The following is a 27,500-nucleotide window of genomic DNA, read 5'->3' on the forward strand; positions in this document are numbered from 1 at the left end:
TAACGAAATAACTGCCATTAACATAATAATTTGGGCCCATTTGAAATGTAGTGAAGCCAATAACATAATATTTCTCTACCAATAATGTACTGTAATAACTAGGGATGCACCAATACACATTTTTCACTTCCAATCCGATCCAAATATCTAAATTTGAATATCTGTTGATACCGATACTACTCTAATCCAATATCAAAACAGCCCAAGTACACTATATGGTCAGAAAAGGAAGACAGAAGAACAGGAAACCAAAAAATGAGTGAAAAGTAACAAGTAAAAAAGTAACAATCCCATCCGGAAAACTAAAATGCGAATGTCATGATTTCAAAGTAAGGTTACACCTGGCTCAATGTCAGTACCGGGAAAATTCCGATATTTTGGGAAAAATCTGATCCGATCCGATCCAATCTTTGAATTATCTTGATATCTGAACCCGATACCGATACACTGGTGCCAATATCGCACCCCTGGTAATAACCTTCTGCTAATAACATAATGAGGTATTTGGGAGGTCATTACGTTATTTGGCTAACAATAGTTAAAAAAAAAAAATTAGCTGTTTTACTTTTTTTTAAATCCATGGGACCCCCCTCAAAGAAGAGATGGAACATCTAAAGGGGCTTTCCCTTAATAAAGAATTGAACTGAAAATAACTAAATATTTCCTCTCAAAGAGGGGGTTGACCAAATCTGTTGTCTACCTACATCAGGGGTGTCAAACTCATTTTGGTCCGGGGGCCGCATACAACCCATGTGGACCTCAAGCGGGCCGCATTAGTAACATCATCGCAAAAAAAAAAAAAAAACGTAAAGCAGAGGATTAGTGTTCAGTACTATCACGTTTTAAGTGTGTTGAATATGTAGAAAGCAATGCAATACTGATAATCCTATGCAAAATTTCCTTGACTTCATTCATTCATTGGCAACCGTCAATTAATTAAATATGGGACAGTTCATTTTGGCAGGGGGTCTGGTGGTTTACCCCCAGAAAATTTTGTATTTCTTATATGTAATTTCCTGCATTTTCACGCATTCTAACATCCCGTTTCCAGTTTGAGCTTAATAGGAACCAATACAAATCCTATTATATTTATTATTTAATTACAACCAATACCAATACAATACGAATAAGAAGTATTAACATTTTATCTCTATATATGAGGTCTATAATATATGAGCTTTATGAAATGCCTGTTACAGTACAAATTCACTATTTATAATAGAAGTGTGAGGTGCACTTTACTACATATATACAGTGTAACAGAGGGACCATTGGGTTAATGTCATGCAGGTTTCGATTTTGCCCCGAGGGCCGTAATTGCGCATTTCGGTTATTTCATTAAAAACATTTTTTTTTAAAACATTCGGGCCGGATGGAACCCTCCCGCGGGCCGGATGCGGCCCGCGGGCCGTATGTTTGACACCCCTGACCTACATTATTGGAACCCAGGTAAGATTAGATTTATAGTTAAAGGGGATAGAGAATCAAAATCATATTTTTCACGTTTTTACTGTTAGGTCAGAGTCTCCCCACTGTGGGGAGTACACACAAAGTGCCAGAAATGGTCAGAACCTCTGTTTCAAGTACTCCCCCTTTTTTGAATTAGCGCCAAAAAATCGGACAATCCTGTTCTTACACCAAAATGACGTCCCGAAAGTGCAAACAGCCCCCCCCATACCTGCACCCACAGAAACCCCCTTCGAAACACGCCCCTTCGAAATTGTGCCTGCCCACCTCACCCTCACATCACTGGCAGACGAGCAATGGTAGCTAGCAGTGTCTTTACATAGTCTCCCAACGGAAAGCAATGTGCGAGACCAATGGCTTTTATTCATTTTCAACAGTATCCCAAGTACACACAAACGTGAACTATGTCTTTCCCCTGCGCAATTCACGGATGACATTGCACAATTTCGAGCTGGCTTCAGTCGGAATGTAATGCTCAAGTGGGTCAGTTCAAACTTCGCGACCAAATCAACCCCAGCAGCCAGTATCGCCTGTAAGTATCACATTGTTCATTTTTTACATTTGTGTTGCACCATATTCTTCTTGTAACGATGCACGTTAGCTTTGGTTTGTTTATCTAAATGAGCTAACCCCCTATCAGCTTTAGCTATGTGCACCATTATGCTGGCGGCATTACATGCAAAAGGCCAGCTTATTATTTCAGTGCACCATCGGAAGTCACAGTAACCAAATTAAAACGAAACAAATGAAGCCAAACTAAAATGTATTCGTACAGAATTCAGTTACGAGCTCAATAGGCATGGGAGTAATTTTAGGGGGGGATGGTGGGGACATGTCCATACCACTTTTGAGATAAACCTAGCTTGTCCCCACCTCTCTTTCACAAATATAATGCAGAAACAGCATATCCGGACAACTTGCCATTGAAATGTCCCCACCACTTTTCGAGCCAAACCTACACCTTTGTAATAGGAAGGGGGATTCAGAAACCGAGGCTATTCCAAGTAACCTTGTAGCAGGTGGTTCAATGCTAGCATGATTCCATATCAATCCTCTACTCCTCTGTATGAAATGCTATGTTCACTGCAATGTTGGACCGTGATCTGGAATAAGTCAGTGAAGAGTATTCGTGTCGTTTTCAGAGCGTAGAGCCACTTCGATCTCTCTGTGAAAGGGAAGTCCATTTCACCGACCTAGACGTCTGCTGCCAGGCTGCTGTTAACCAAGTCTCCGTGACACATAAAGCAAATCAAAGGTGAGTGTGTTCTTTGCGCAACGATAACGTTGACTGGTTCATCAAATGTATAAGTAAAACATTGTAGTTATGTGCCACTATGATGTTTCTCACTAGACGTACGCAAATGGACTACATTTGTCTACTTTTTATTGCCATGTGTAGGCTAGGCTTCATATTGCCTTCTCTAAGTGCACGCTTGCAACAGGTTCCTAAACATTCTCCATAATGTTTGCTGGTCAGGTGCCCCTATGTGGCTGTGCCATCCAGCAGATTCAACATCATCCTGTCCATGAGTGTCACACTGTAAGTAAGCTCAAATTATGTTTTGTGTAATAAAAACGAATGATATTGACAGACAACTGACAACTAATTTTCAAGCTTTTGCACAAAGCTGTGACAGAACAGCACATTTCTTTCTAACAGATTCTGTTACACAAAATTCATCCTCTCGTTGTTCCCCACCTCCAAGCTGTGTGGGGTTATATACTATTATGTAACAGGTTGGACTAGGTCCCCTGTTAGTGTGCATGTTGTACTGTAATTGAAAACAGCTGACCGTGTGGGCGAGGGCAGAGCCCTTCCGGTTAGTATAAATTGCCTACTATGTTGGCTGTTAGCCAGGTGTGGCTAACCTCGGTACCGGTTGGCGCTTGGGGAAGCCCTGTACGCTGGGTGCAGTAGGTGATGTTGGGTTCTGGACCCATACTGGAGCGCGCACTAGAGCGCAGCTGAAATGCGAACGCCAGGTTGCTGCATGTAGCCTAACTGGAATGAAGGTAAGCCCTTTTGCACTGTGCACCTGGCGATACTCAATTATGTTTCTACTGTGGCTAACGTGATGTTGTTTCACTGCAGCATTGCATGAAGCGAGGGTCAACCGTAGGCTTCCAGGCTCGGTTCGGTGCTTCCCAGTTGCAACTTAAGGTAATTTCTAATTTACCGTCACTCTGTGCCTGTGGTTTTCACGCCACACCTTGCACATTGATTATGGCATTTCCCTGGCATTAACCCAGTCTGTCTTGTGCTTTCTAGGTTGCGCACATATTGTCAATGGGCTGGGGTGGGGGGACGCCGTCGTCTTTCCCGGTGTTTGTGTTTGTTATTTTCCATTTTTACCACCACGAGCTCTCTTAGTAGTGGCAGGTTGTTGTTCTTTGCGCAGGTGCGCGACACCTTCGTCTTTCAGCCATGCGGTCTGACACGGTCAGCTCCAATCACCCACCCCTTGGACAAGGGATGAGTGATTGGAAACTGGCCGATTGAGATTAGTAGTATCATCGTGTAAACTTATTGGTAAGGTGTAGATCCCCTGAGTGGTATAGTAAACCCTCTGCCAAGAGGCCTGATTTGATAAACATAGGCTACCTCTTCACTGTGAATCATTTCAGTGTGCTGTGACTTCTTTTGTTTATTTTGATTTATGTTTTGTGTGTACAGTTTTGATTGCAGTGTTCTTTGACATTCACAGTGCAGTGTGTAGGTAACACGCTCAGTAAATTACCTGTACTAGCCTACTCAGTGCTCTCGCACTTCAGCCGTCACTGTTTCACGATATCTATCTGTATTGACTTCATTGGAGTTAAAACTCTGTGTGTGTATATAAACTCAAGTGAACTGCCTGCACATTTTGAATACAAATAAGACTGAAAGCAGAAGAAAATAAAAACTATTGTATGTGCAACAGCTGTGTCATCCTTTGTCATCTAGAACCTGTCGGGGAAAATTGTGTTTTTAACATCTGGGTTGTCTCACCCTTTAACGAGACTAGCCTAGTCACCTTTTAAAACCTAATTGCTTAAAAGTCTGTAATCTTAGTAACCCCACTCGGTTACATATAATAGGCCTACTTGGAGTTTAGGTCTGAGAGAGAGAGAAACCAGAGTTGACAATTAAAGGGGTATGCCACTATTCTGGGGCTTAATACAGTTAAAATTGTTGGCTGGGGTTTATAAAGGTAGTAAAGTGTCTTATTTTTCATGTCAAGTGTTGTCTTGCGTTAAGACAAGTTAAAAGAGGGAATATGTCGCTAAGCTAGTGAAAGTCAATGGATCCGTGTAGCATTGTAGCATGCTTTAGCCTTAGCATCACTCTCTAAGCTTTGGCGTTGTCTGCTTCACACATCAATATTCATATCATGTTATAATACAGCAATTACCTGTAACATATGCACTCACACAGCAAGTATCATGCGTTTTAAGAAAGAATGTGGACAAATCAGCTCTTATGTTTTTTTGTTGTTGTTTTTTTTGTTTTTTAGAACAGGTACCGCCCTCAGGACACCTCTACATGATATGTACAGGATGTCTGTTCCCACGGCAAAGAAGGAAGGCCATTTTGTCAAACCAGTCAAAACAAAGGCAACCTTTGGTCAGCTATTATATAAGCTATAATAGAAATCCAATACATGCAATGAAAATGTTTTACATATACAGATTATGCCAACAATCTGGTTAAGATGGTGTTTGATGAAATGGTCCTGGATCCTGGCCCATTCACCGCAGACCTACTGAGGACCAGTCCAACCAAATCTTTGCAGTACACTTGAACGACCCACAGTAGAGGATGCAGTGGCTCTTCCCGTCCCGTTTCGGTTGAAGGGGGTTGTCCTGAATCCAGCTTACTCTTCAGTGAAGATCATTGTGAAATCTGATCAATCACTGGCAGATTTTTTTGTCTACAGAGACTGCATGGCCATTTATGTAGCAGCACCCTATGTCATGCCATTGCTATTTATAAAGGCTTGATCAATCACTTGGTTTTCTCTATGTCCCTTACAGTAAGTTAAGCTACATCACTGTTCTGAACTTTTAAGGGCATTTGGTATCACTCACATTAAGTACAAACCCCAACTCCGATGAAGTTGGGACGTTTGGTAAACAGTGAATAAAATCAAAATGCTATCATTTTCAAAACATTCAATCTATTCATTAGATGGAGAATAGTGAAAAGACAACATATTAAGTGTTAAAACCGAGAAAAAATATTGTTTTGGGGGACATACAGTGCCCTCCATAATTATTGGCACCCCTGGTTGAGATGTGTTAAAAGCCTTAAAATAAATTCAGTGTTTATTGCAGAAGAATACTGTCACACTGAAAATTGTAGGAAAATGTAGTCTTCAACTCAAATGAATTGTAAGAAAATAAAAAAATCCCTGACTAAAAAATAATTATTTTTCATTAAATCACCTGTTCCACAATTATTGGCACCCTTAACAATTCCCAAGAAATAAATATAATTGAAGCATTTCTGTCATTTCTACAGTAGTTTACAAAGTTTACCAGAGTATGTAGGAACATTTAATTAGTAATTCATCACTTCCTGTTTCCCTGGGGTATAAATATGACGTGACACAGAGGCCATTTCTCTTATCCACTCTTAAACATGGGAAAGACAAAGGAACACAGCATACAAGTGAGGCAGATGTGCGTCGACCTTCACAGGTCAGGCAGAGGCTACAAGAAGATTGCCACTCAACTGCATCTGCCCATATCCACTGTGAGAGGTATAATTAAGAAGTTCAAAACAACTGGAACAGTGGTAAACAAGCCTGGACGAGGACCCAAGTTTATTTTGCCACCACGCACAGTGAGGAGGATGGTAAGAGAAATCAAAAGATCTCCAAAGCTCACTGTTACAGAATTACAACAAATGGTAGCATCCTGGGGTCACAAAGTCTCCAAATCAACCATCAGGCGCTGTCTACACGCCAACAAGCTGTTTGGGAGGCATGCACGGAGAAAACCTTTCCTCACTCACAATCATAAACGCAAGCGTCTGGAGTTCGCCAAGCGGTATTGGGGCTTCAACTGGGACCGTGTGCTTTGGTCAGATGAGACCAAGATTGAGCTTTTTGGCAACAAACACTCTAAGTGGGTCTGGCGTACCACGAAAGATGCGCATGCTGAAAAGCACCTCATACCCACTGTGAAGTATGGGGGTGGGTCAGTGATGCTGTGGGGCTGTTTCGCTTCCAAAGGCCCTGGGAACCTTGTTAGGGTGCATGGCATCATGAATTCTTTGAAATACCAGGACATTTTAAATCAAAATCTGTTGCCCTCTGCCCGAAAGCTGAAGCTGGGTCGTCACTGGGTCTTTCAGCAAGACAATGACCCTAAACATATGGCCAAATCTACACAGAAATGGTTCACCAGACACAAAATCAAGCTCCTCCCATGGCCATCTCAGTCCCCTGACCTCAACCCCATTGAGAACCTGTGGGGTGAGCTGAAAAGGAGAGTACAGAGGAGAGGACCCAGGTCTCTGGATGATTTAGAGAGATTCTGCAAAGAGGAATGGCTGAAGATCCCTCTTTCTGTCTTTTCCCATCTTGTGAAACATTATAGGAGAAGATTAGGTGCTGTTTTGTTGGCAAAAGGGGGTTGTACAAAATATTAACACCAGGGGTGCTAATAATTGTGACACACATTATTTGATGTCAAATAATTATTTCTTTATGTGGGATTTTTTCCCCACTGAATAAATGCACTTGTATTGAAGGTTGGGTTTTTCTCTTTTTTTCCATTAAGGTCCCATATTATTTAGAAAAAAAAATAAATAATTGGAAGCTAAAAAACACATCTCAACCAGGGGTGCCAATAATTATGGAGGGCACTGTATGTACTCATTTCTAATTTGATAAATCCAACACGTCTCAAAAGAGTTGGGACGGGGACAATAAATGGCAGCAAATGTCGAGGAAGACTAAAAACAAAACAAAAGACAACACTTAACAGTTAAATACATTAACCGATGAGATGATTTTATATAAAAAACAGTGTTAATTCCTATCTTGGACATGATTTCACCAGCTTAAATGGTGGGTGTATTCCTTGTCATGTTTTGCAATGTTTTCCTTTCTGTAGTGCTTACAGTGTGACAGGTCTTGACCAAAAACCCACCATTTTATCACCTGCTGGTCCTTATGATGGAGCCAAACTGTTAAAACATAGTAGAGAATGCAATTTGACCTTACTATGTGGCAGTAATCGAATATCTCCCTTCAAAATATAATGCATGAGTGGCTTTTCATGCTGTTTAAAACCCATTTATACCATTCAGCACTGTATTTAACTCTACAGATGAGTGAGAACATCTTAACCAATGCACTACTGCACCCGCATGCCATCATGGAGGCTGACTTTTGAAGCTAGCACTAACACAAGTTGGATGGTCCATTTTCACTGTAGCACAGGATGTGCAATGCTCTATTATTGTCAAAAAGAATGGACTTCTACAACTTCTGCTGACTTCTGTAAGCAAAAGACAGTTTCCCATGTCTTCTGGGTCTATTTCAAGTGAGCTCAGGTGCTTAGGAGAATGTTACACCCCTGTATCATTTTCATGCATTAAGCATTCTTAATATGGTCAATTTTCAATAGCTCTAATTCCTGGAGTGCTAGAGTGAGACAACAGCCAATATATATTTCATGATGTCATGAACCTATACAATGATTTTATTAACAAAAATATGTCTTATATACACTCAATCGTGGTAAATCAAAGGGAATTCAAAAATGTATGTAATAACTATGGTAATTATTCCCTTTGCATCTTCAATTCTGAGTGACTCAGCCTCTCTGTGATGATCTTATACCTGGACACCTATATTGTCCGTCAGTACAATTCATTTTGAAATGTTCTTCTTTGTTGTTTTATCTTATTTGGATGTTTACTAAATTTCACTGATCCCCGTCCCAACTCTTTTGAGACGTGTTGGATTTATCAAATTAGAAATGAGTACATATGTCCCCCAAAACAATATTTTTTCTCGGTTTTAACACTTAATATGTTGTCTTTTCACTATTCTCCATCTAATGAATAGATTGAATGTTTTGAAAATGATAGCATTTTGATTTTATTCACTGTTTACCAAACGTCCCAACTTCATCGGAGTTGGGGTTTGTATACCCCCATGATTTAGCAATTGAGTCAACTTCATAGTTGTAACACCGCGCAACGTTATTTGACAAGTGCAATGACGATAACCCGTCAGCTTCCAAGATAATGGAATGAGGAAAACGGATGAGAAAGAGAGGTTTCTTGAGCTGAACCCCAAACAGAAAGGTACCGCGATGATGAAGCCTTTTTTGCCAGCATTAAAAATAGTAGGCCTAAGCCTACAGTAATATAGTAATGTGGTAATGACAGAGACGGTCTATTATGAATTAAAATAATCGTTGGTAATATCCTACCGTTTAGAAACGTTTCCCTGAGGCTGTAGGTATGCTGGTTGTTGCCGCCGTTCGTCTTCTTCTTCTTTCCCCTCTGGCTTGAACATAATAGTGCTGGATCCGCGAGTGTGCCATGGCACATGGCTAGTTTTTGTCGTATTTTATCTTATTGTATGGTATCTAATAACACCGGCCGTTCACATTCTAGCAGTCAAGTAATTAGAGCTACCACCCTAGCCCTTACACTACGAGAAAGTTAGCTGTAAAAGTAGAAAGGATAACCAATCAGGAAGCACGGCAAATAATCTGCGTCATCATTTAAGTGCATTTATAATGAGGTTGCCAAATAAGCACAGAAATGAGCGAAATGAGGGCAAACGAAGCATGTTGAATTCCAACCAATACACAGCGTTTTTATATAGCCTTGTATGAAGGTCCTAAGACATTACAGACCCAGCCAAATTTTTTTGGGCTATGTATCACATCACAGAACAAGGGTAAATAGCCCATTCAACCATTCTCTATCCCCTATCAGTTCATTTTGTACCACAATTAGAATTTTCAAGATAGTATAGTAATCACAACAGCTAACCTGATTCAGTTTAGAAACAATATAAACATATATAGTTAATTATATTAAGCAATGTTACCATAATTATTATTATTATTACCTTCGCCAGAAGGTTATGTTTTGCCCGCCGTCTGTTTATTTGTGAATATGTCTGTTTGTTTGTCTCCGCCGTGTATTTATTTGTGAATATGTCTGTTTGCTTGTCTGTTTGTTTGTTTGTACTTCGTATAACTCAGACAGAACTGAGCCGATTTTTATGAAATTTAGTGGTATGATTGGTCATGACCCAAGGAACAATCGATTAGTTTTTGGGAGTGATTGGGTCAAAGGTCAAAGGTCACGGTCAAAATGTTTGTTTGTACTTCGTATAACTCAGACAGAACTGAGCCGATTTTTATGAAATTTAGTGGGATGATTGGTCATGACCCAAGGAACAATCGATTACTTTTTGGGAGTGATTGGGTCAAAGGTCAAAGGTCAAGGTCAAAAAACGTAAATTGAGACGATTTTTATGAAATTTAGTGGGATGATTGGTCATGACCCAGTGGGAGTGATTGGGTCAAAGGTCAAGGTCAAGGTCACGAAAAGGTCAAAAACGTAAATTTGCGATATCTCGGTTAATTGGCATCCGATTTGCCTGAAACCAGTGCCAAGATGTGCAGAATACAATTCCCAATCTTGCGATGTGCCACACGTCATGGTGGTGTCCATATGTTTTTTAGCGGTTGGGGGTCAACGGTCAGTGGGGTAAAGACCTTGCGAAATGCACGTTTCTCATCTTAACTCGGTCAATTCTGGACCGATTTTTATGAAAAAAATGACATCAAAATTTCAGAAATGTGTTCACCACAATCTCCATACTAGACTAAATGGAATGGACACTCTGTCGAGCGCATACCTTCACCAACGACACTTTATTTGCTCCCGCCTCAGGGGCCGCATATGGCATATAGGATCGCTAAAAAAAACGTACCATGGGGCCTGACTACGGAACCATAATGCTGCCAGAGGCGAAAAAAATTATTCGCTCGAGCGACTTAGTGTCTCGCTCGAGCGAATTATTAGTGTCTCGCTCGAGCGAATTAGAGCGAATTATTAGTGTCTCGCTCGAGCGAATTATTTTGTTCACCTCTGGTAGCATTGCGCTTCCGTACCAGTACCGCTTAGGAGTGAGAACATTTCTTGGAATGCGGCAACCGGTATAACGTTCAAAGTTTGGGTTCACAGTCAAAACAAATCAACACATCATAAGAAATCGTATTATTACACACATCATTGCTGCCCAACAGCCACACAGCAAAACTCAAGTCTGATTATATGCAGCATCCGCCTGATCTCACACAAGCAAATTCCCGTAACCTGCTGACGTCATGCTGCTGATTATGCACATGGCTGACGTTATGATGCTGATCATAGTTGCGTAACTGGCTGACGTCATTTTGCTGATTGTGCAATAGGCTGATATCATGGTGCTGGTTGCGCAATTGGCTGACGTGATTATGCTGATTGTGCAATAGGCTGATATCATGGTGCTGGTTGCGCAACTGGCTGACGTCATTATGCTGATTGTGCAATAGGCTGATATCATGGTGCTGGTTGCGCAACTGGCTGACGTCATTATGCTGATTGTCCACATGGCTGACGTTATGGTGCTAATTGCGCAACTGGCTGACGTCATTATGCTGATTGTGCAATAGGCTGATATAATGGTGCTGGTTACTCAAGTGGCTGACGTCATGCTGTTGATTGCGCAACTGGCTGAGATTAAGTGCATTCGATTTCACATCGGCGCATGCATGCGCATTAAGTGCATTCGATTTCACATCAACGCATGCATGCGCATTTAGACAGCAATGCACCCTGGATGAAAATGCTGCATGACGGTTAGATTTCCTGTCAAACTTCGAAATTTCGTCGACGTTGCGTTGACGAGGTGACATGTCACATGGTGTCAAATTATCGCGGGATGAATGCGGCTGCAGTCAGATCTTGCAACCTCTGCAGTTGTTTATCCCCTTCAATGCTCGTCGGCGGACTGCCTCCGAGGTCACGCGCCCATGAACTGGTTGGTCAACAACTCACTCACGTGTGTATATGGGTCTTGTCTCACACCTCTACACAAGTTTGCGCAGGTCCCCACTTCAGCTCCTCCTCACTCCCCCCACTCCTCACACGTGGTGTGTTAGTAGAGCAAACAGGTGCGAGCTCATAGTCACGTTCATATTTGTGGCCGACTGTAAATGCGCTGTAAATGCGCTGTATTTGATAACACCCACATCGTGACAACAAGTCCTCGCTCACGCCCTTCGTCAATGTTGATCGACAGCAACAAAGTCGAATGGGGCTATTATGATACTGATTGTGCAAATGGCTGATATCATCTACACTGATTTCACAATCAGGCGACGTCATTTATACTCATTGCACAACCGGCTTATGTCATGCATGTTTATTGCGTAACCGCATGAGTAATACATCACTTACCTACCAACATTGTGCAAAATGCTGAGATCAGACTTATTTTTAAAATTATGATGCAATTTCCTTTACTCATCATTGCACAACGCTTATAAATGCTGTGTCAGCAGGTTACTGCAATGTATAAAGCACGGATCATTCTCAACACATCATTCAGATTGGACATTGCACTGGCGGATCAACATGCCTCGCTCCAGATCCAGAAGCCATGATCAAAAACGGAAACAACAAAGGGAAGCTAAGCGGTCCCAAAGGGAAGAAGAATCAGCAGAAGAAACCGAACGGCGACGCGCATCAGTGAGAGAGTCTACACAGAGACGGAGAGAAGCTGAATCCATGGAAGACACTGAACGGCGACGCGCATCAGAGAGAGAGTCTGTTCAGAGACGGAGAGAAGCTGAATCCATGGAAGACACTGAACGGCGACGCGCATCAGTGAGAGAGTCTACACAGAGACGGAGAGAAGCTGAATCCATGGAAGACACTGAACGGCGACGCGCATCAGAGAGAGAGTCTGTTCAGAGACGGAGAAAAGCTGAGTCCATGGAAGACACTGAACGGCGACGTGCATCAGAGAGAGAGTCTGTTCAGAGACGGAGAGAAGCTGAGTCCATGGAAGACACTGAACGGCGACGTGCATCAGAGAGAGAGTCTGTTCAGAGACGGAGAGAAGCTGAGTCTATGGAAGACACCAAAGAACGCCTTGCTGCATTACGGGAAACTGCGCGTCGTCGTCAGCGTGAGGAGTCAGAAGAAGACGCAGAGAAACGTCGAGAATCTGTACGGACATCGATGGAGAAATATCGGCTGCGGGAAACCCCGGAACAGACATCCAAACGCAGGACTTCGATGAGGCAGCAAATGCGACAAAGCATTGAAGCCGAGAGCCCAGAGCAAACCGAGGGACGTCGGACGTCAATGAGGCTCAGAATGCGACAGCAGTACGAGAAAGAGACGACGGAAGAGGCAGAATCTCGACAGGCGTTAAATAGAGAATCTACTGCACGAACTCGCAACCAAAAGGCCTTGTCATCACCGACAGTTCAGCAGAGTGCCGCTAACTTCAAAGCCAAGATCAAGGAAGGCCCCATTTATGCCTGCTGCTCCTGTCATCGGTTGATGTATCGCACGTCTGTGGTCCAGATGAACAACGACAAGTACAGCAAGGACTTGGTGAAACAAATCTTGGAGTATGGTCATGCTTCGGAAACAAATGGACACCTGTGGATCTGCACCACATGCCACGGCGCCATGAAGAGAGGACAAATCCCAACACAGTCCTGGGCCAATGGATTAGCCCTTGATGACGTCCCACCAGAGCTGAGCGACCTCCGGCCCCTTGAAGTACGACTCATCAGCCAGAGGATCCCGTTCATGAAGCTTGTGTCACTCCCAAAAGGTGGACAGAAATCCATTCACGGCAGCGCAGTGAATGTTCCGTCGAAACTTGTCACAGTGACAACGCTCCTACCACGACTGCCACAGGACGCGGAAGTAGTTCCACTGAAACTGAAGCGGAAGCTCGCGTACAAAGGCCACTACATGCACGACTACGTTCGTCCAAAGAAGATCATGGCGGCTCTCACATGGCTTCAACATAACAATCCGCTATACAAAGATGTCACAATTTGTATGGATTGGGAGAGCGTCTGGGAAGAAGATGAAGCTGACCTGTGGGAAGCCATGACACACAGCGATGTCGCACCACCTGGAGCTGCTGTACAATCGCCGATGACGTCGTCTCTGGTCATTCCAAACAACTATGAAGGTCTACAGAGGCTAGCAAGATCACGACACCTCGACATTGTCAATGTTCCGGGAGACGGCAATTGTTTTTTTCATGCCGTTTCTGTCTCCCTACAAGCAGCAGGCGTCCAGTCCACGAGTGGAGCTGAACTGAGGATGCAGCTGGTGAGCTTCCTTGAATATTCTACTGCTGGCACCTATGCTGGATTCGTGCCCAGGTCTCCGCGAGCCATCACAAGTGGACAGGAATCTCCAGGTCGCACGATGAGCAGATATGTCTCAGCACTTCGCACTGGAGAGTGGGCCGATAATGTCGCTGTCCAGGCCATGGCTGAAATGCTCAACATCAACATCCAGGTTCTCAACACAATCACCCCGGACTGGATGCACGACATGCACGCACGAAGTGACAACACGATCACCCTGGGTCTCATTGGAGAACAACATTACGTCGCTCTCAAAAACTCCACCAACGAAGAAGAGACGCCAAACAGCCCAAGTCTGACCAGGACAACAGACTACGTGGGATTCAATACGACACACTTCTTCAGGAGGAAGGAAGTGCTGACAAAACATATTCCGTCGCACCCGCCGAAAATGAAAAACCATGTGCGTTTCTGCTGGATGAACTATTTGAAGAGCTCGCCAACCCTTCAAAGTATCCACATGGCCGTGGTGGACTTTCCACGAAGAGACCGAAGACCATCACTCCAAGAAAGTACTTCAACCAAAGACTCCTGGATGCTGATGAACGCTTTGCCAAGGATATCGATTATTTGCTTGCGGCACAGTACACCGTGGAATCCAAGCAAATCCGGGATGATCTGCAGATTTCCATGCGACAGACCCAAGGAATGACCTACCAGAACCAGACAATCAATGCAGGATTTTTCAAATCGTCCGAGAATGTGCAAGCAATGATCCGCACCGACACAGCCTTCAGGTTTCTGAAAAATGTTCGCGGATCTCCTGCATACTGGAAAACGACGCTGCTGGATTTGCTGGTGATGGTGCGGCAACTTGGCACTCCCACGTGGTTCCTGACACTCTCAGCGGCGGACATGCAGTGGCCTGAAGTCATTCAGAGCATCGCCAGGCAGTACGGGACCATACTCAGTGATGAGGACGTGAAGAACATGACCTGGGAGGACAAGTGCAAGTGGCTTCGAAACAACCCTGTCACAGCAGCCAGACAGTTCCAGCACCGTCTCGAGACGAGGCTCAAAGAGTAACCCTATTGGAGAACTTCAGGACTTCATGATCCGCGTAGAATTCCAGGCTCGTGGATCGCCACACGCTCACACAATCCTGTGGATAAAAGATGCACCAAAGATCGGCATCAACACGGACGAGGAAGTAGCCCAATTTGTCGACCGCTACCAGTCATGCTCCATTCCCGAGGATGACGCCGAGCTCCATGAACTGGTCACGTCACTGCAGACCCACACCCACTCGCGCACATGCAGAAGAGGCCAAAACTGTCGCTTTCGGTTTCCCCATCCACCAAGCCAAACCACAGTCATCGCCAGGACCCCTGCGGAAGAAGATCCTGTCGTGGCAGCCCGCCTCATCAGTGAGAAACAGGAAGTGCTTCTCAAAGTGAAACAGGAACTGGAAAGTCCCGAGTGTCCTCGGGACATCACACTTCCCGAATTGCTGCAGAGAGCCCAGGTGGATCAACAGCAGTATGAAGACGCAGTCAAAGTGGCCAAGACGGGGAAGCAGATCGTTCTCAAGCGTCAACCAGGAGAGGCATGGGTCAACCAGCACAACCCGGACATCCTCCGTACATGGAGAGCAAATATGGATCTCCAGTTCATCTTGGATCCGTATTCCTGCATCATGTACGTCACAAGCTACATGCTGAAAGGTGAGAGAGCCATGGGAGAACTACTGCGAGCCGTTGTGGACGAATGCCGAGGAGAGGACATCAAGTCACGCTTACGGAAAGTTGGCTCGGCATTTCTACACAACAGAGAAGTCAGCGCACAGGAAGCAGCGTACAGACTCCTTTCTCTGCCACTGAAGAAGGCCAGTCGAACAGTGGTCTTCGTCAACACTGCTCCAAAAGAGAAGCGAGTGGCGATACTCAAACCCCGCGCTCAGCTCATGGACATGGACGACGACTCAGAAAGCGTCTACTGCACGTCCCTCCTTGACAGATACGCAGCGAGACCCCAGACACTCGAGGCCATGTCGCTGGCCGAGTTCGCGGCAAATTATTCAACTGTGACTGGCAACACTGATGATGCAGATGATCACCAACCTGCAGTCCTGTCCGATGACGATGCTCAAGGAGACGAGCACCGAGCAGACGAACCCAGCATGAAGATTCAGCTACAGGGTGGACTAGGACAGATGCGCAGACGCCGCAAACCCTGTGTAATCCGATTTCACCAGGAAAAGGCAGAGGGAGAAGCCAAATATCGGAACCTATTGATGCTGTACCATCCCTGGAGAAACGAGGACACTGATATTAAAGGAAACTGCGCCAGCTTCCAGGAGAGGTATCAGCAGGTCCAGGCTCTGGTCCATGCCAATCAGGAGAAATTCACCTTCAATGCCGATGATATTGATCGCGCACTGCAGGATCTCCACGAATTTGGTCCTCCGGAACATGCTTGGGACGCCATGGCACCGAACGCACAACACGCAGAGGCGCAACAAGAAGCGGAGGGTGCTGTGAACGACAGATTTGTGGGACAACCGGATATCGGCGAGAACGTGGATTTGGGACCAGAGTCGCGCTCCAACAATGCAGAACTGCATTCACGCTTCACCGCAGAACTCGGCAAGACCCTCATGACACCCCAACAGTACAGAGAGATGATGCGGAGCTTGAACGACCAGCAAATGCAAGTCATCCAGAAGCACAGGAAATGGTGCAAGGACATGATACGTGCACTCAAGTCTGATGCCCCAGTTCCGGTCTACAGGCTGTTTCTCAGTGGACCAGGTGGTGTCGGGAAGAGCCACATCATCAAACTGGTGCACTACGAGACTATGAGACTACTCAAACCTTTATCTGGATACTTTGAGCCCGACGAGTTGCCTGTTATTCTCACCGCCTTCACGGGGACAGCGGCGTTCGGCATCGAAGGCATGACGCTGCACTCAGCCTTCAGCTTCGCTTGTGGTCCACGCAGCAAGAGGGAGTACATGCCAGCAAGCAGCGAAAAACTGAACACCCTCAGATCACGTCTCGGGAAGCTCAAGCTGCTGATAATCGACGAGGTCTCCATGGTGGGAGCAGATCTACTCTACCATATCCATCGGCGACTGCAGGACATCACAGGCACATCAGATCCCAACTCGCGCTTCGGGAACGTTAGCATCCTCGCGGTCGGTGACCTGTTTCAGCTCCAACCAGTGGGCCAGGATCACGTCTTCGGTCTACCATCTGACTGCTACGCGAGATTGCACGGATCCCTGTGGGAGGAGAACTTCACCATGATGGAGTTGACGCAGAGCATGAGGCAGAAGGACGATCAACGATTCGCGGATCTACTCATGCGGGTCCGCACGGCGTCCTGCTCTGATGACGACATCAAGCTCCTAAAGACTCGAGTCGTCACTTCGTCTGACCCCACCTATCCGAGTGAAGCCCTCCACGTCTTCAAGACCAACAGAGAGGTCGACAACCATAACCTATCACACATCCGCAAGTCACCAACACGCATATTTGAGATCAAGGCGATTGACAAACGGAAAGATGTCCACACCGGACAGCTGGATGTGGTGATGTCAACCAAATCAACCGACACAGGAGGACTACGAGAAGTTGTCATGGTGACAGTGGGCGCCCGAGTTATGGTGACGGTCAACGTCAACGTGTCTGACGGTCTGGCTAACGGTGTTTGCGGAACTGTCGTCGGGATCGAGACAACAGGAGATCAAGTCGTGGCCATCCTCGTGAAATTTGACAGTTCCCGTGTCGGCAAGGATGCCATCGCCCAGAGTCAATACAGGCAACGCTATCCTGATGCAGTCCCGATTGTGCGACAGGAGGTCCAGTTCTACACCGGTCGTGGACGACAGTCTGTGGAAGCCAGACGAACACAGTTTCCACTCACCCTTGCCTGGGGCTGTACGATCCACAAAGTCCAGGGGAAGACACTGGAGCAGGTCGTTGTTTCCATGGAAGGTCGAGGGAAGTTTATGCCAGGCCAGGCTTACGTCGCCATGAGCCGTGTCCGAACGTTGCAAGGACTGTTCTTTCTCGGGTTTGATGTCAGTCACATCCGCATCAATCCAGTCGTCCAAAGAGAAATGGAGCGTCTGAGCAACTTGCCACAGGATGAACAGCCCGTGCCGCATCACCTGACTGACAACACCTGTGTGAGGATCGGCTTCCTGAACGTCAGATCATATCTCGAGCACCTGGACGACATGAAGATTCACCCAGCAATCGCAGCCATGGATGTTCTCTGTTTTGCTGAGACATTTCTGCACGATGGACAACGTCTCGGAAACGCACAAATGCTCAAACATGACTCGGTATGTTTTCGAGCTGAGAGGCCTCTCGACCACGGCGTCCACAGAGGGGGTATCATGATTCAGGTGCCTCGGCGGATGTCACCCACGGGTCTTCAAACGCCACAGACACAGCTGGAGCATCAAGGAATCTCTGTCTGCAACGACAGCACGCCAATCAACATCGTGACTCTGTACAGGCCACCATCACAGAGTCCCAGATTATTTCAAGATCGTGTTCAGCAGCTCTTGACATCGCTGGACACCACCAACTTGACGGTCATCCTGGGAGATTTCAACTTTGATTTACTGGAGACCCCACACCACGACATCGTCCAGCTCCTCAGTCACCACGGCTTCCGCCAGTACGTCAAAGGACCAACGACCGACCAAGGGACACTACTGGACCACGTATACATAAACCAGGCGGTCACAGTACATCTGGAAGTCGTGGACACTTACTACTCTGACCACGACATCATTTGTGTGTCTCTCGTGTTGTAATTATTGAGTGACAGGTACTGACTGCTTCGAAAATAATTCAATTTATAATATCAGCTCGTAAATTTGGTCTTAAACCTGAGGTTGACTATTGTGACTATTTCAATGCCGATAAAGATGATTTCATATGTTTGATATTCATTTACATGTACACTTCTTTTACAATTAAATCCAATGGGGACATGTTATTAATGTATAAGTTGGTTATGTGGAATAAAACATTAATATCAAGGTGATTATTGTTCATTTTTGTCTATGTGGCTCCAGTGACTTTTCTTTGCCAAGCACTATATGTCAGAACAACGTGTGCATGCTGAATTGAATAAGAGGTCAAGAATGGGCCAAAAATGTAATATTACGATATTCCGGTCCGATTTAAATGAAACTAACACCAATGTTTGGAGAATGTTATGCCCCACACTCTGAAGATGGCCAGAAAAAAATATGTGGCGTAGGCGAAGGTTTGCGCTCTACCGAGTGCCCGTTCTAGTTATTAATGTTTTGATGTTAATGTTTGTTTGTACTTCGTATAATTCAGACAGAACTGAGCCGATTTTTATGAAATTTAGTGGGATGATTGGTCATGACCCAAGGAACAATCGATTACTTTTTGGGAGTGATTGGGTCAAAGGTCAAAGGTCAAGGTCACGAAAAGGTCAAAAACGTAAATTGAGCCGATTTTTATGAAATTTAGTGGGATGATTGGTCATGACCCAAGGAACAATCGATTACTTTTTGGGAGTGATTGGGTCAAAGGTCAAGGTCACGAAAAGGTCAAAAACGTAAATTGAGCCGATTTTTATGAAATTTAGTGGGATGATTGGTCATGACCCAAGGAACAATCGATTACTTTTTGGGAGTGATTGGGTCAAAGGTCAAGGTCACGAAAAGGTCAAAAACGTTTTTCTTTGCCAAGCACTATATGCCAGAACAACGTGTGCATGCTGAATTGAATAAGAGGTCAAGACTGGGCCAAAAATGTAATATTACGATATTCCGGTCCGATTTAAATGAAACTAACACCAAAATTTGGAGAATGTTATGCCCCACACTCTGAAGATGGCCAGAAAAAAATAAGTGGCGTAGGCGAAGGTTTGCGCTCTACCGAGTGCCCGTTCTAGCCCCTACGTAGATGTCTGTTCCACCTGGGCATAAGAGGATTGTACAGGTAGCTGTCCTGTACAATAAACTACATTGTCACAGCCCCTACGTAGATGTTTGTTCCACCAGGGCACAAGAACAACAATAGCTAATTAAATTTCAAATCTAATGAATTAAATTTAGTTAGTTAACAATTTAATTATATCCCTGAAACGTGACGCTTCCAGTCCCCCATCATTTCTACCACTCCCGACCACCTTTTTATAAACTTATATGTTAAATACAAAAAATAAAATAAATATATTTAATATCTATACATAGATCAATGACGTGCACAGGCTTACAACTGACTATTGTGAAAACTAAGCAAAAAATATAGGGCAAATGGTAACACTGTTTTAATGGTTCACTATTACAGTGGATCTACCACATTAGGTACAGTGCAATAACCAGTGTTACAATACTAAAAGGAACAGTCCACCCTTTTTTTATTTTCACATATTTGCAGTATTTCCAAGCAATATTCATGAATGTGCATACTGTATCATTGTTGTCTATGTGTTAGCATTGCTAAGTTAAACTGTATAGACAATTTAAGTGTAGTAATGCAAGTCTATGGGGGCGAACAAAACATCCTCAAATGTACTTATGAACTACTTTAAAATGAATTTAAAATTCACCAGAGTGCAAAACTTAAAACAGAGTGCTATTTAACCCTGTCCCGCGATCACTTGTGGCTTAATGCTATTGCCCCCATCCACTTCCAGTGATTAAGCTATGCTAATAATTCTGATCCAATAAATGTAAGTACTGAAAACCTTGAGAAGAAAATGATATGCACATTCATGAATAATGCTCAGAAATACTGCAAATATTACATTACATTACATTACATTGCATTTGGCAGACGCTTTATAACCAAAGCGACTTTCAAAAGAGGACATAATCAAGCCAACATCACAAGCAAATACAAAGTGCACAGGACATATACAGAACAACAAGTGCAGTTGCAAAGAGGGGTTAGTTTTTCTTTCTTTTTAAAAAAAATAAAATAAAATAAAGAGTAAATAACGAGTACACACACACACAAACACACACTCACAAACTAAACTAAACTAAACATCATGTCAGGAGTCTGCCCTGGGGCAAGGCCAGTTCAAGCATTAGTCTAGTAGATTCTCTCGAAAGAGGAATGTCTTTAGTTGTTTCTTGAAGGCTGCAAGAGATGTGCTTAGTCTTGCTGCCTCTGGGAGACTGTTCCACCACTTGGGTACCACAACGGAGAACAATCTTGACTGGGAGTACCTAGAGCAACTGGATGGCAGAGCCAGACGGCTTGTGCTGGATGAGCGCAGTTCTCTTCCAGTAACATAAGGCGTTAGTAGGTCCTTCAGATAAGCTGGGGCCTTTCCTGTGATGGTTTTGTAGGCAAGGGTCAATGCCTTGTGCTTGATCCGGGCGGCGATCGGTAACCAGTGCAACTCAATAAATAGAGGAGTAACATGGGTCCTTTTGGGTTGATTGAATATCAACCGTGCCGCCGCATTCTGGATCATCTGCAGAGGCTTTAGCGCACAAGCAGGTAGACCTGTCATGAGTGAGTTGCAGTAGTCAACGCAGGACAGGACCGTGGCCTGGACCAGTCGTTGTGTAGAATACTGTGTCAGCACAGGTCTGATATTCCGTACGTTGGACATCTGGATTCGACAGGTCCGGATGACCGAGTTGATGTAGTTGGAGCATGACAGCTCATCATCAATCATGACGCCGAGGTTTTTGGCGACTTTGTTTGGGGTCACGATGGTGGAGCCTATCTTGAGGTTGATGTTGTGACTGAGCGACTCTTTAGCTGGGATCACCAGGAGCTCTGTCTTGGCCAGGTTCAGCTGTAGGTGGTGGTCCTTCATCCATGTTGACAAATCGGTGAGGCAGGCAGAGATGCGTTCCGAAACCGTGGTGTCCTCTGGACGGAACGAAAGGTACATCTGGGTGTCATCAGCATAGCAGTGGTAGGAGAACCCATGTGTTTGAATGACACGTCCCAGGGAGGAGGTGTATATTGCAAACAGAAGGGGTCCCAGCATTGATCCTTGGGGTACGCCTGTGGAGAGGGTGTGAGTCGTAGACAGCTTCCCTTGCCATGACACACTGAAGGTGCGTCCAGAGAGGTAGGAGTTGAACCATGAGTGGACAACGCCTGTGATTCCCATGGCTGTGAGTATCCTCAGGAGGATCTTGTGGTTGACTGTGTCAAAGGCTGCAGACAGGTCTAGTAGTATGAGGACCGAGGATAGTCCTTCCGTTCTTGCAGTCCTTAGAGCTTCAGTCACTGAGAGTAACGCAGTTTCAGTTGAATGTCCACTTCTGAAACCAGATTGTTTTGGGTCCAGTAATCCGTTCTGGTTTAGGAAGTTGGTGACCTGCTTTGCAACTGCCCTTTCTAGCGTCTTGGATAGGAAGGGAAGCAGTGAGACAGGTCTGTAGTTTTCGACATGAGCAGGGTTCAGTGTAGGCTTCTTCAAATATGTGAAAATCAAAAATGGGTGGACTGTTCCTTTAATACCATGTAATACCAGTATAATACCATGTACCAATTTTGTACTTACATCATGTATTTTTGTGTAAGTGGTATTACATGGTATTAAGTATTGTTACTAGGGGTGTGAATCTTATACCCACAAAAAGATCCGATTCAATCTCGATGCACAGGCTACGATTCGATTCAGGGACGATTCATAACAAATATTTAGCGATTCTGTGCGATTCAATATCGATTCGGTGCAATTCAATGTTGCATAACGATAACCGATCCAAAATCCGTTATCTTTACACCCCTATTAGATAGATAGATAGATAGATAGATAGATAGATAGATAGACAGGTTTTTAAACTACATCATGCTAGAGAAGTTCTGATCGTAAGCTTCCCAATTGACCTCATCAAAACCCCTCCAATGCTCCCCTTAGTATTAAAAAATAAAATAATCTCGATTCACAGGCTACGATTCGATTCAGGGATGATTCATAAACAAATATTTAGCGATTTGGTGTGATTCAATGTCGATTCAGTGCGATTCAATGTTGCATAACGATAACCGATCCAAAATCGGTTATCTTTACATCCCTAATTGTTACACTGGTATTACAATAGTATTACATGGTATTAAATATTGCTACACTAGTTATTACGCTGTACCTAATTTGGTAGATCCACTGAAATGGTGAACCATTAAAATAAGGTGTTAACGGGCAAATCAATCCACCCAGTCAGAAGTTATGGGCCAAATGAAAATTTTGCAATCTTGAAAGTGTTGACCAACAAACTCAAATCAGATCATGAACCTGCCCTACAGCATTCACACATCAAATCTGGGACAAATCCATCCACTTGGTCAGAAGTTATGGACCAAAAAAAATCGGCCATCTTGAATTCAGCTATCTTGAAAGTGTAAAAGTGTTGACCTCCAAACTCAAATCAATTCATGAACCTACCCTAGAGCATTCACACACCAAATCTGGGACAAATCCATCCACCCGGTCAGAAGTTATGGGCCAAACAAAAATTCGGCCATCTTGAATTCAGCCATCTTGAAAGTGTTGGCCTCCAAAATCTAATCAGTTTATGTATCTACCCTAGAGCATATGACCTGTGACTCCTCAATGTGAGCTGCCAGCGATATTGAAGTGATAAATGCTCGGCATTATTTTTGGAGTCCAGAAATTGAATCTTGCCACATGCTCCCAGACCTCCGTGTGTGTTTGGAGGGCCACCAGGGGGCTCCAGAGCACTAGAGGTCTGGTAGGAACCAGGCTACAAAATTATTATGTTAATGGCAGTTATTACATTATGGTCATCATTATTACGTTATCAAAGTTTTTTTTTGTGTAAGGCCCATAACGTAATAACCTACCCATAACGTAATAACTTATTACATTATGGGCAGAACGTTATTACGTTATGGGTAGGGAAGTGTTATTACGTTATGGGCAAGTTATTACGTTATGGGTTGTATTACGTTTCAAATGGGCCCAAATTATTACGTTATGGGCAGTTATTACGTTATGGGCAGTTATTACGTTTTGGGTTCTTACAAGGACTGCTGAAGGGGAAAAACTGTGAAAAAGACTGAGGGATACGAGAAATGTACCTTTCTTATTGATACTATCACCTACTACCTGAATGGTATTGTTTGCAGTGTTAATTTTGACAGGAATTTTTCATTTAGTTTTAGTCTCTTGAAGAAAATGTAACTTTATTTTATTCACAATTTAGTCATCTAAATCAGTGTTTCCCAACCAGGGGTACGTGTACCACTAGGGGTACGCGAGCACACTGCAGGGGGTACTTGGAAAATTTTTATTTTTATATCAAATGAATGGGGCAGTCACATAAGGACAGAGAAAGTGACATAGAACATGAATTAGGGGGTACTCATGGCACAACTAAGAGGCTTAGGGGGTACGCGAGACAAAAAAGGTTGGGAAACACTGATCTAAATCATTTTTGTTTTTGTCTAGTTTTAATCGACTAAAATTCATACAATTTGGTGCTTACTCACCAGTTTAATTCTAACTCACCAGAATTGAAACCCCATCGATCGCCTCCCAGAAGCAGAAAGGATGTCTATTATACTTGGTGAGGGGCCCTCACCAGATCTTGCAGCTCAATATCACAAAATAAGGGACTCTAGTCACGGTAAATGTAAACCGTCTGTAAATGTAACACTGTTCACACTTGTCTGTTATTTGTATGCTTTGGCAACACCATCATAAAAGTCATGCTAATAAAGCACAACTTGAATTTGAGAGAGAGAGAGAGAGAGAGAGAGAGAGAGAGAGAGAGAGAGAGAGAGAGAGAGAGAGAGCGTGTGAGGAGGAGTATAGAGTGAGGAGAGCATTAGACAAAGAGAGGGATAGAAGAGTAAATGTAGAAGACAAAAGAGAAGCGTGATGTGTAAAAAGAGAGAGATGAGAGACGAAAGAAGATGAAGTCATGAAGAGAAGTGTGTAGAGGAAGAAGCAACATGCAGAGAGACAGAGAGCGAGAGCATGAAGAGAGCAAAGAGGGAGAGGAGTGGTGAATGGATACAATAGAACAAGTAGAGGACGGAGAGGGAGAGACAACATGCATGGGAAATGGAGGGATGAGGATGGAAAGAGAGAGCATGCAGATAAATAGAGGGATAGAAAGAAGGATGATGGATGGATGGAAGAAAAGAAGCACCGAAAGTAGAGGGGGATAGAGAAAGCCAGAGGGAAAGAGAGATAGTGTAGTAGAGCGATGAGAGATGCAGAGATAGAGAAATAGAAAAAAGGCACAACTTGCTGAGAGATGGAGAGGGGGATGATGGATGGGTGGAACAGAACAAGCACGGAGAGAAAGGCACAAACACCCACACAAAATGATGCTTACATTAGATCTTCCAATCTGCAGTTTTGATGTTGAAGTCCAGAACATAAAAGTTCCACTCCAGCGTCACCCAGATCATTGCTATACACTTTAATGTGTGTGAGACGTGAGGAGTCTGAGGACAGGGCAGAGGCCAGATGGGAACCACTCCTCATTGTCAGCTTACAATTATCCAGCCTGGAACACACACAAACAAATACACACACAGACTGATGAGGGCATTGGTGAAATAGAGGGATAGAGAGTAGATGTCGAAGAGAAAAGAGCGTCTTGATGTGTAAAAAGTGATGGATGAGAGATGTGAAAGAAGATGAAGACGTCAGTCATGTAGAGAAGTGTGGAGAGAAAGAAACAATATACAGAGAACTGGAGAGAGAGGTGGAGGGGGAGAGAAAGACAGAGGAGGGCTCTAAAGTGTGGCCTAACCGCAGAGATACACCAGCGGCGATCTGAGCGAGTCGAGCGACGGAAGTAATTGACTTTGGATTGAGTCGAGAGACAAAAGCGATTCTGGAGACTAGAGCGATTTGAGCGACGAGCGCGACAATTTGAAGTTGAAATCTTTTCAACTTTTCATGACGCGGTTCGGCGACAAGCCGCGACAGCCAATGACTGTATAGAGGTCAGTGACCACAGCCAATGGGAATGCTTGAATGCTTTGCCTTCTGCCTGTACGGACATACTCTAGTCTCCTCAGTCTCTCGTATCGCTTGCTGCTACACTCTGTCGCTTGAGTCGCGTCGCCGCTGGTGTATCTCTGCGGTAATTTTTCATTCGGAGGTGGCACTGGTGCGATCCTTAATTCGGGAAAAAAACATGCAACTCTCAAAGTCTACTTGGGTTCTGTATGCGCTTCATATCGAGGTGTAGCCCCTCAATGCGCGCCGTACCTCCAGTGGCACGCTGTAATAGTCATTGAAATGTAACTACCATAGCACTACAATACTATGACACAACACATACTGGTAACAACAAATGTATAAAGCCGCGTCTTAAGGGGTTAAACAAATAAGTATTAAGGAAGGGCGGAACCTTCATCTGGTTGGCCGTTGTCCAGTGCATGTGTGAGAGCGTACGCGTGCATGTCTACCTGCCAGTAAGCTACTAAAAGATAAGCAATTAGAACTAGCTAAGAGAACATAGCGGAGACAGTGCTAGAGGTAATGTTTGGTGAGTCAAGATTATAAGAAATGTGGACAGTTTCATGTTAAAACCAACAGAACAATCTGAAGATAGGGGCTAATGCTCTGACACGGAGCCGGAGAATGTGTCAAACACTGAACCACAGCTCATAGCTAAAAAGGCAAAAATATTCCTTTCAGAAATAGGTCAGTTTCGCTGGCTACGATATGACAATGAAGGGCGAAAACGTGATGCACTGCATATTGCAAAGTGCGGAGATGCGATGGTTGGTAACAGTTCATTTGCCACTGGCTGCCAAACACCTTGCATTGAAACGGTGAAAAAGCACAGTGCGTAAATAAAACGCTCGACATGCCGTGATAAATGCTCGACCGTGTCCCCTCTCCCCACTGCCTTTCAGTTGCAGGCAGCATCAAACAGGACCTCAGAGGAGGCCGCGGTAGGCCTAATAATTAAGCTTGCAACATCGAGAATGAAGAGATTAATTCACAATGTTTAAGTCAGAAAAAATTCTCAATAAAAATGGCTCTATGTGAATTCGACCTAGGCTACAGCAACAATGTGGTGTGCCAATTTGTAGGGGTCATAACAGACGCTTTAAAGCTGAAGACATCTGTGGAAATAACAGACAGCGCTAATACATATCCTTCCTAATAAACGGAGATTACTGACATTGCGTTGTCATTATTTTTGCCGGTGTCTTGCGGAGAGGAAGGCCAGTGTATACTTATTATGGGGCAGGAGCAGGTCCATGGCCATGCCCAAGTTAAGTGTGCCATTTTGACCGTCAATAATATGCCCATATTATCTTATTATTGAAATGAAAAATAAATACAAACAAATACAAAATGTAAGAGTAGACTACATTTCATCAGAAAAATAAGTTTAAAACTATCTTCTTTATTTCTTTAGGGAATGTAGCCTATACTGTTAGCCAATTATTTACCAATGGACATAGACAGGCAGCTATTTAAAATAACAGTAATAATAATAATAATTAAAGCCGCAAGCAGTGATGCTGGGTCCTTGCACCTACGTTGCAGGGTCGGGGCATACTGCCAGTGCCCCATCATCATTTTTTGTTTGTCTAAGCCAGATACACACAACTTACTTTCATGCAACATGCACTAAAAAGTAAATGCATAAGTCATAATTATGATGTGCTACAAGATATGAAAAAACGCTCCGTAATTGTTCATCA

The 27,500-nt window shown here is 44.1% G+C and overlaps 1 protein-coding gene across 1 annotated transcript in view; it reads right to left on the bottom strand.

Moving 5' to 3' along the window:
* The window catches only part of LOC134459902 (NACHT, LRR and PYD domains-containing protein 12-like), a 31,700-nt gene that overhangs the window by 2,532 nt on the left and 1,668 nt on the right, over nt 1-27,500 (bottom strand). The window contains exon 2 of the mRNA XM_063212407.1: nt 25,160-25,333. Coding sequence (XP_063068477.1) covers nt 25,160-25,333 — 174 coding nt within the window. The remainder of the gene's footprint in view (nt 1-25,159; nt 25,334-27,500) is intronic.

This window comes from Engraulis encrasicolus, chromosome 12 (genome assembly GCF_034702125.1).
Source record: "Engraulis encrasicolus isolate BLACKSEA-1 chromosome 12, IST_EnEncr_1.0, whole genome shotgun sequence".
Lineage (NCBI taxonomy): Eukaryota > Metazoa > Chordata > Actinopteri > Clupeiformes > Engraulidae > Engraulis > Engraulis encrasicolus.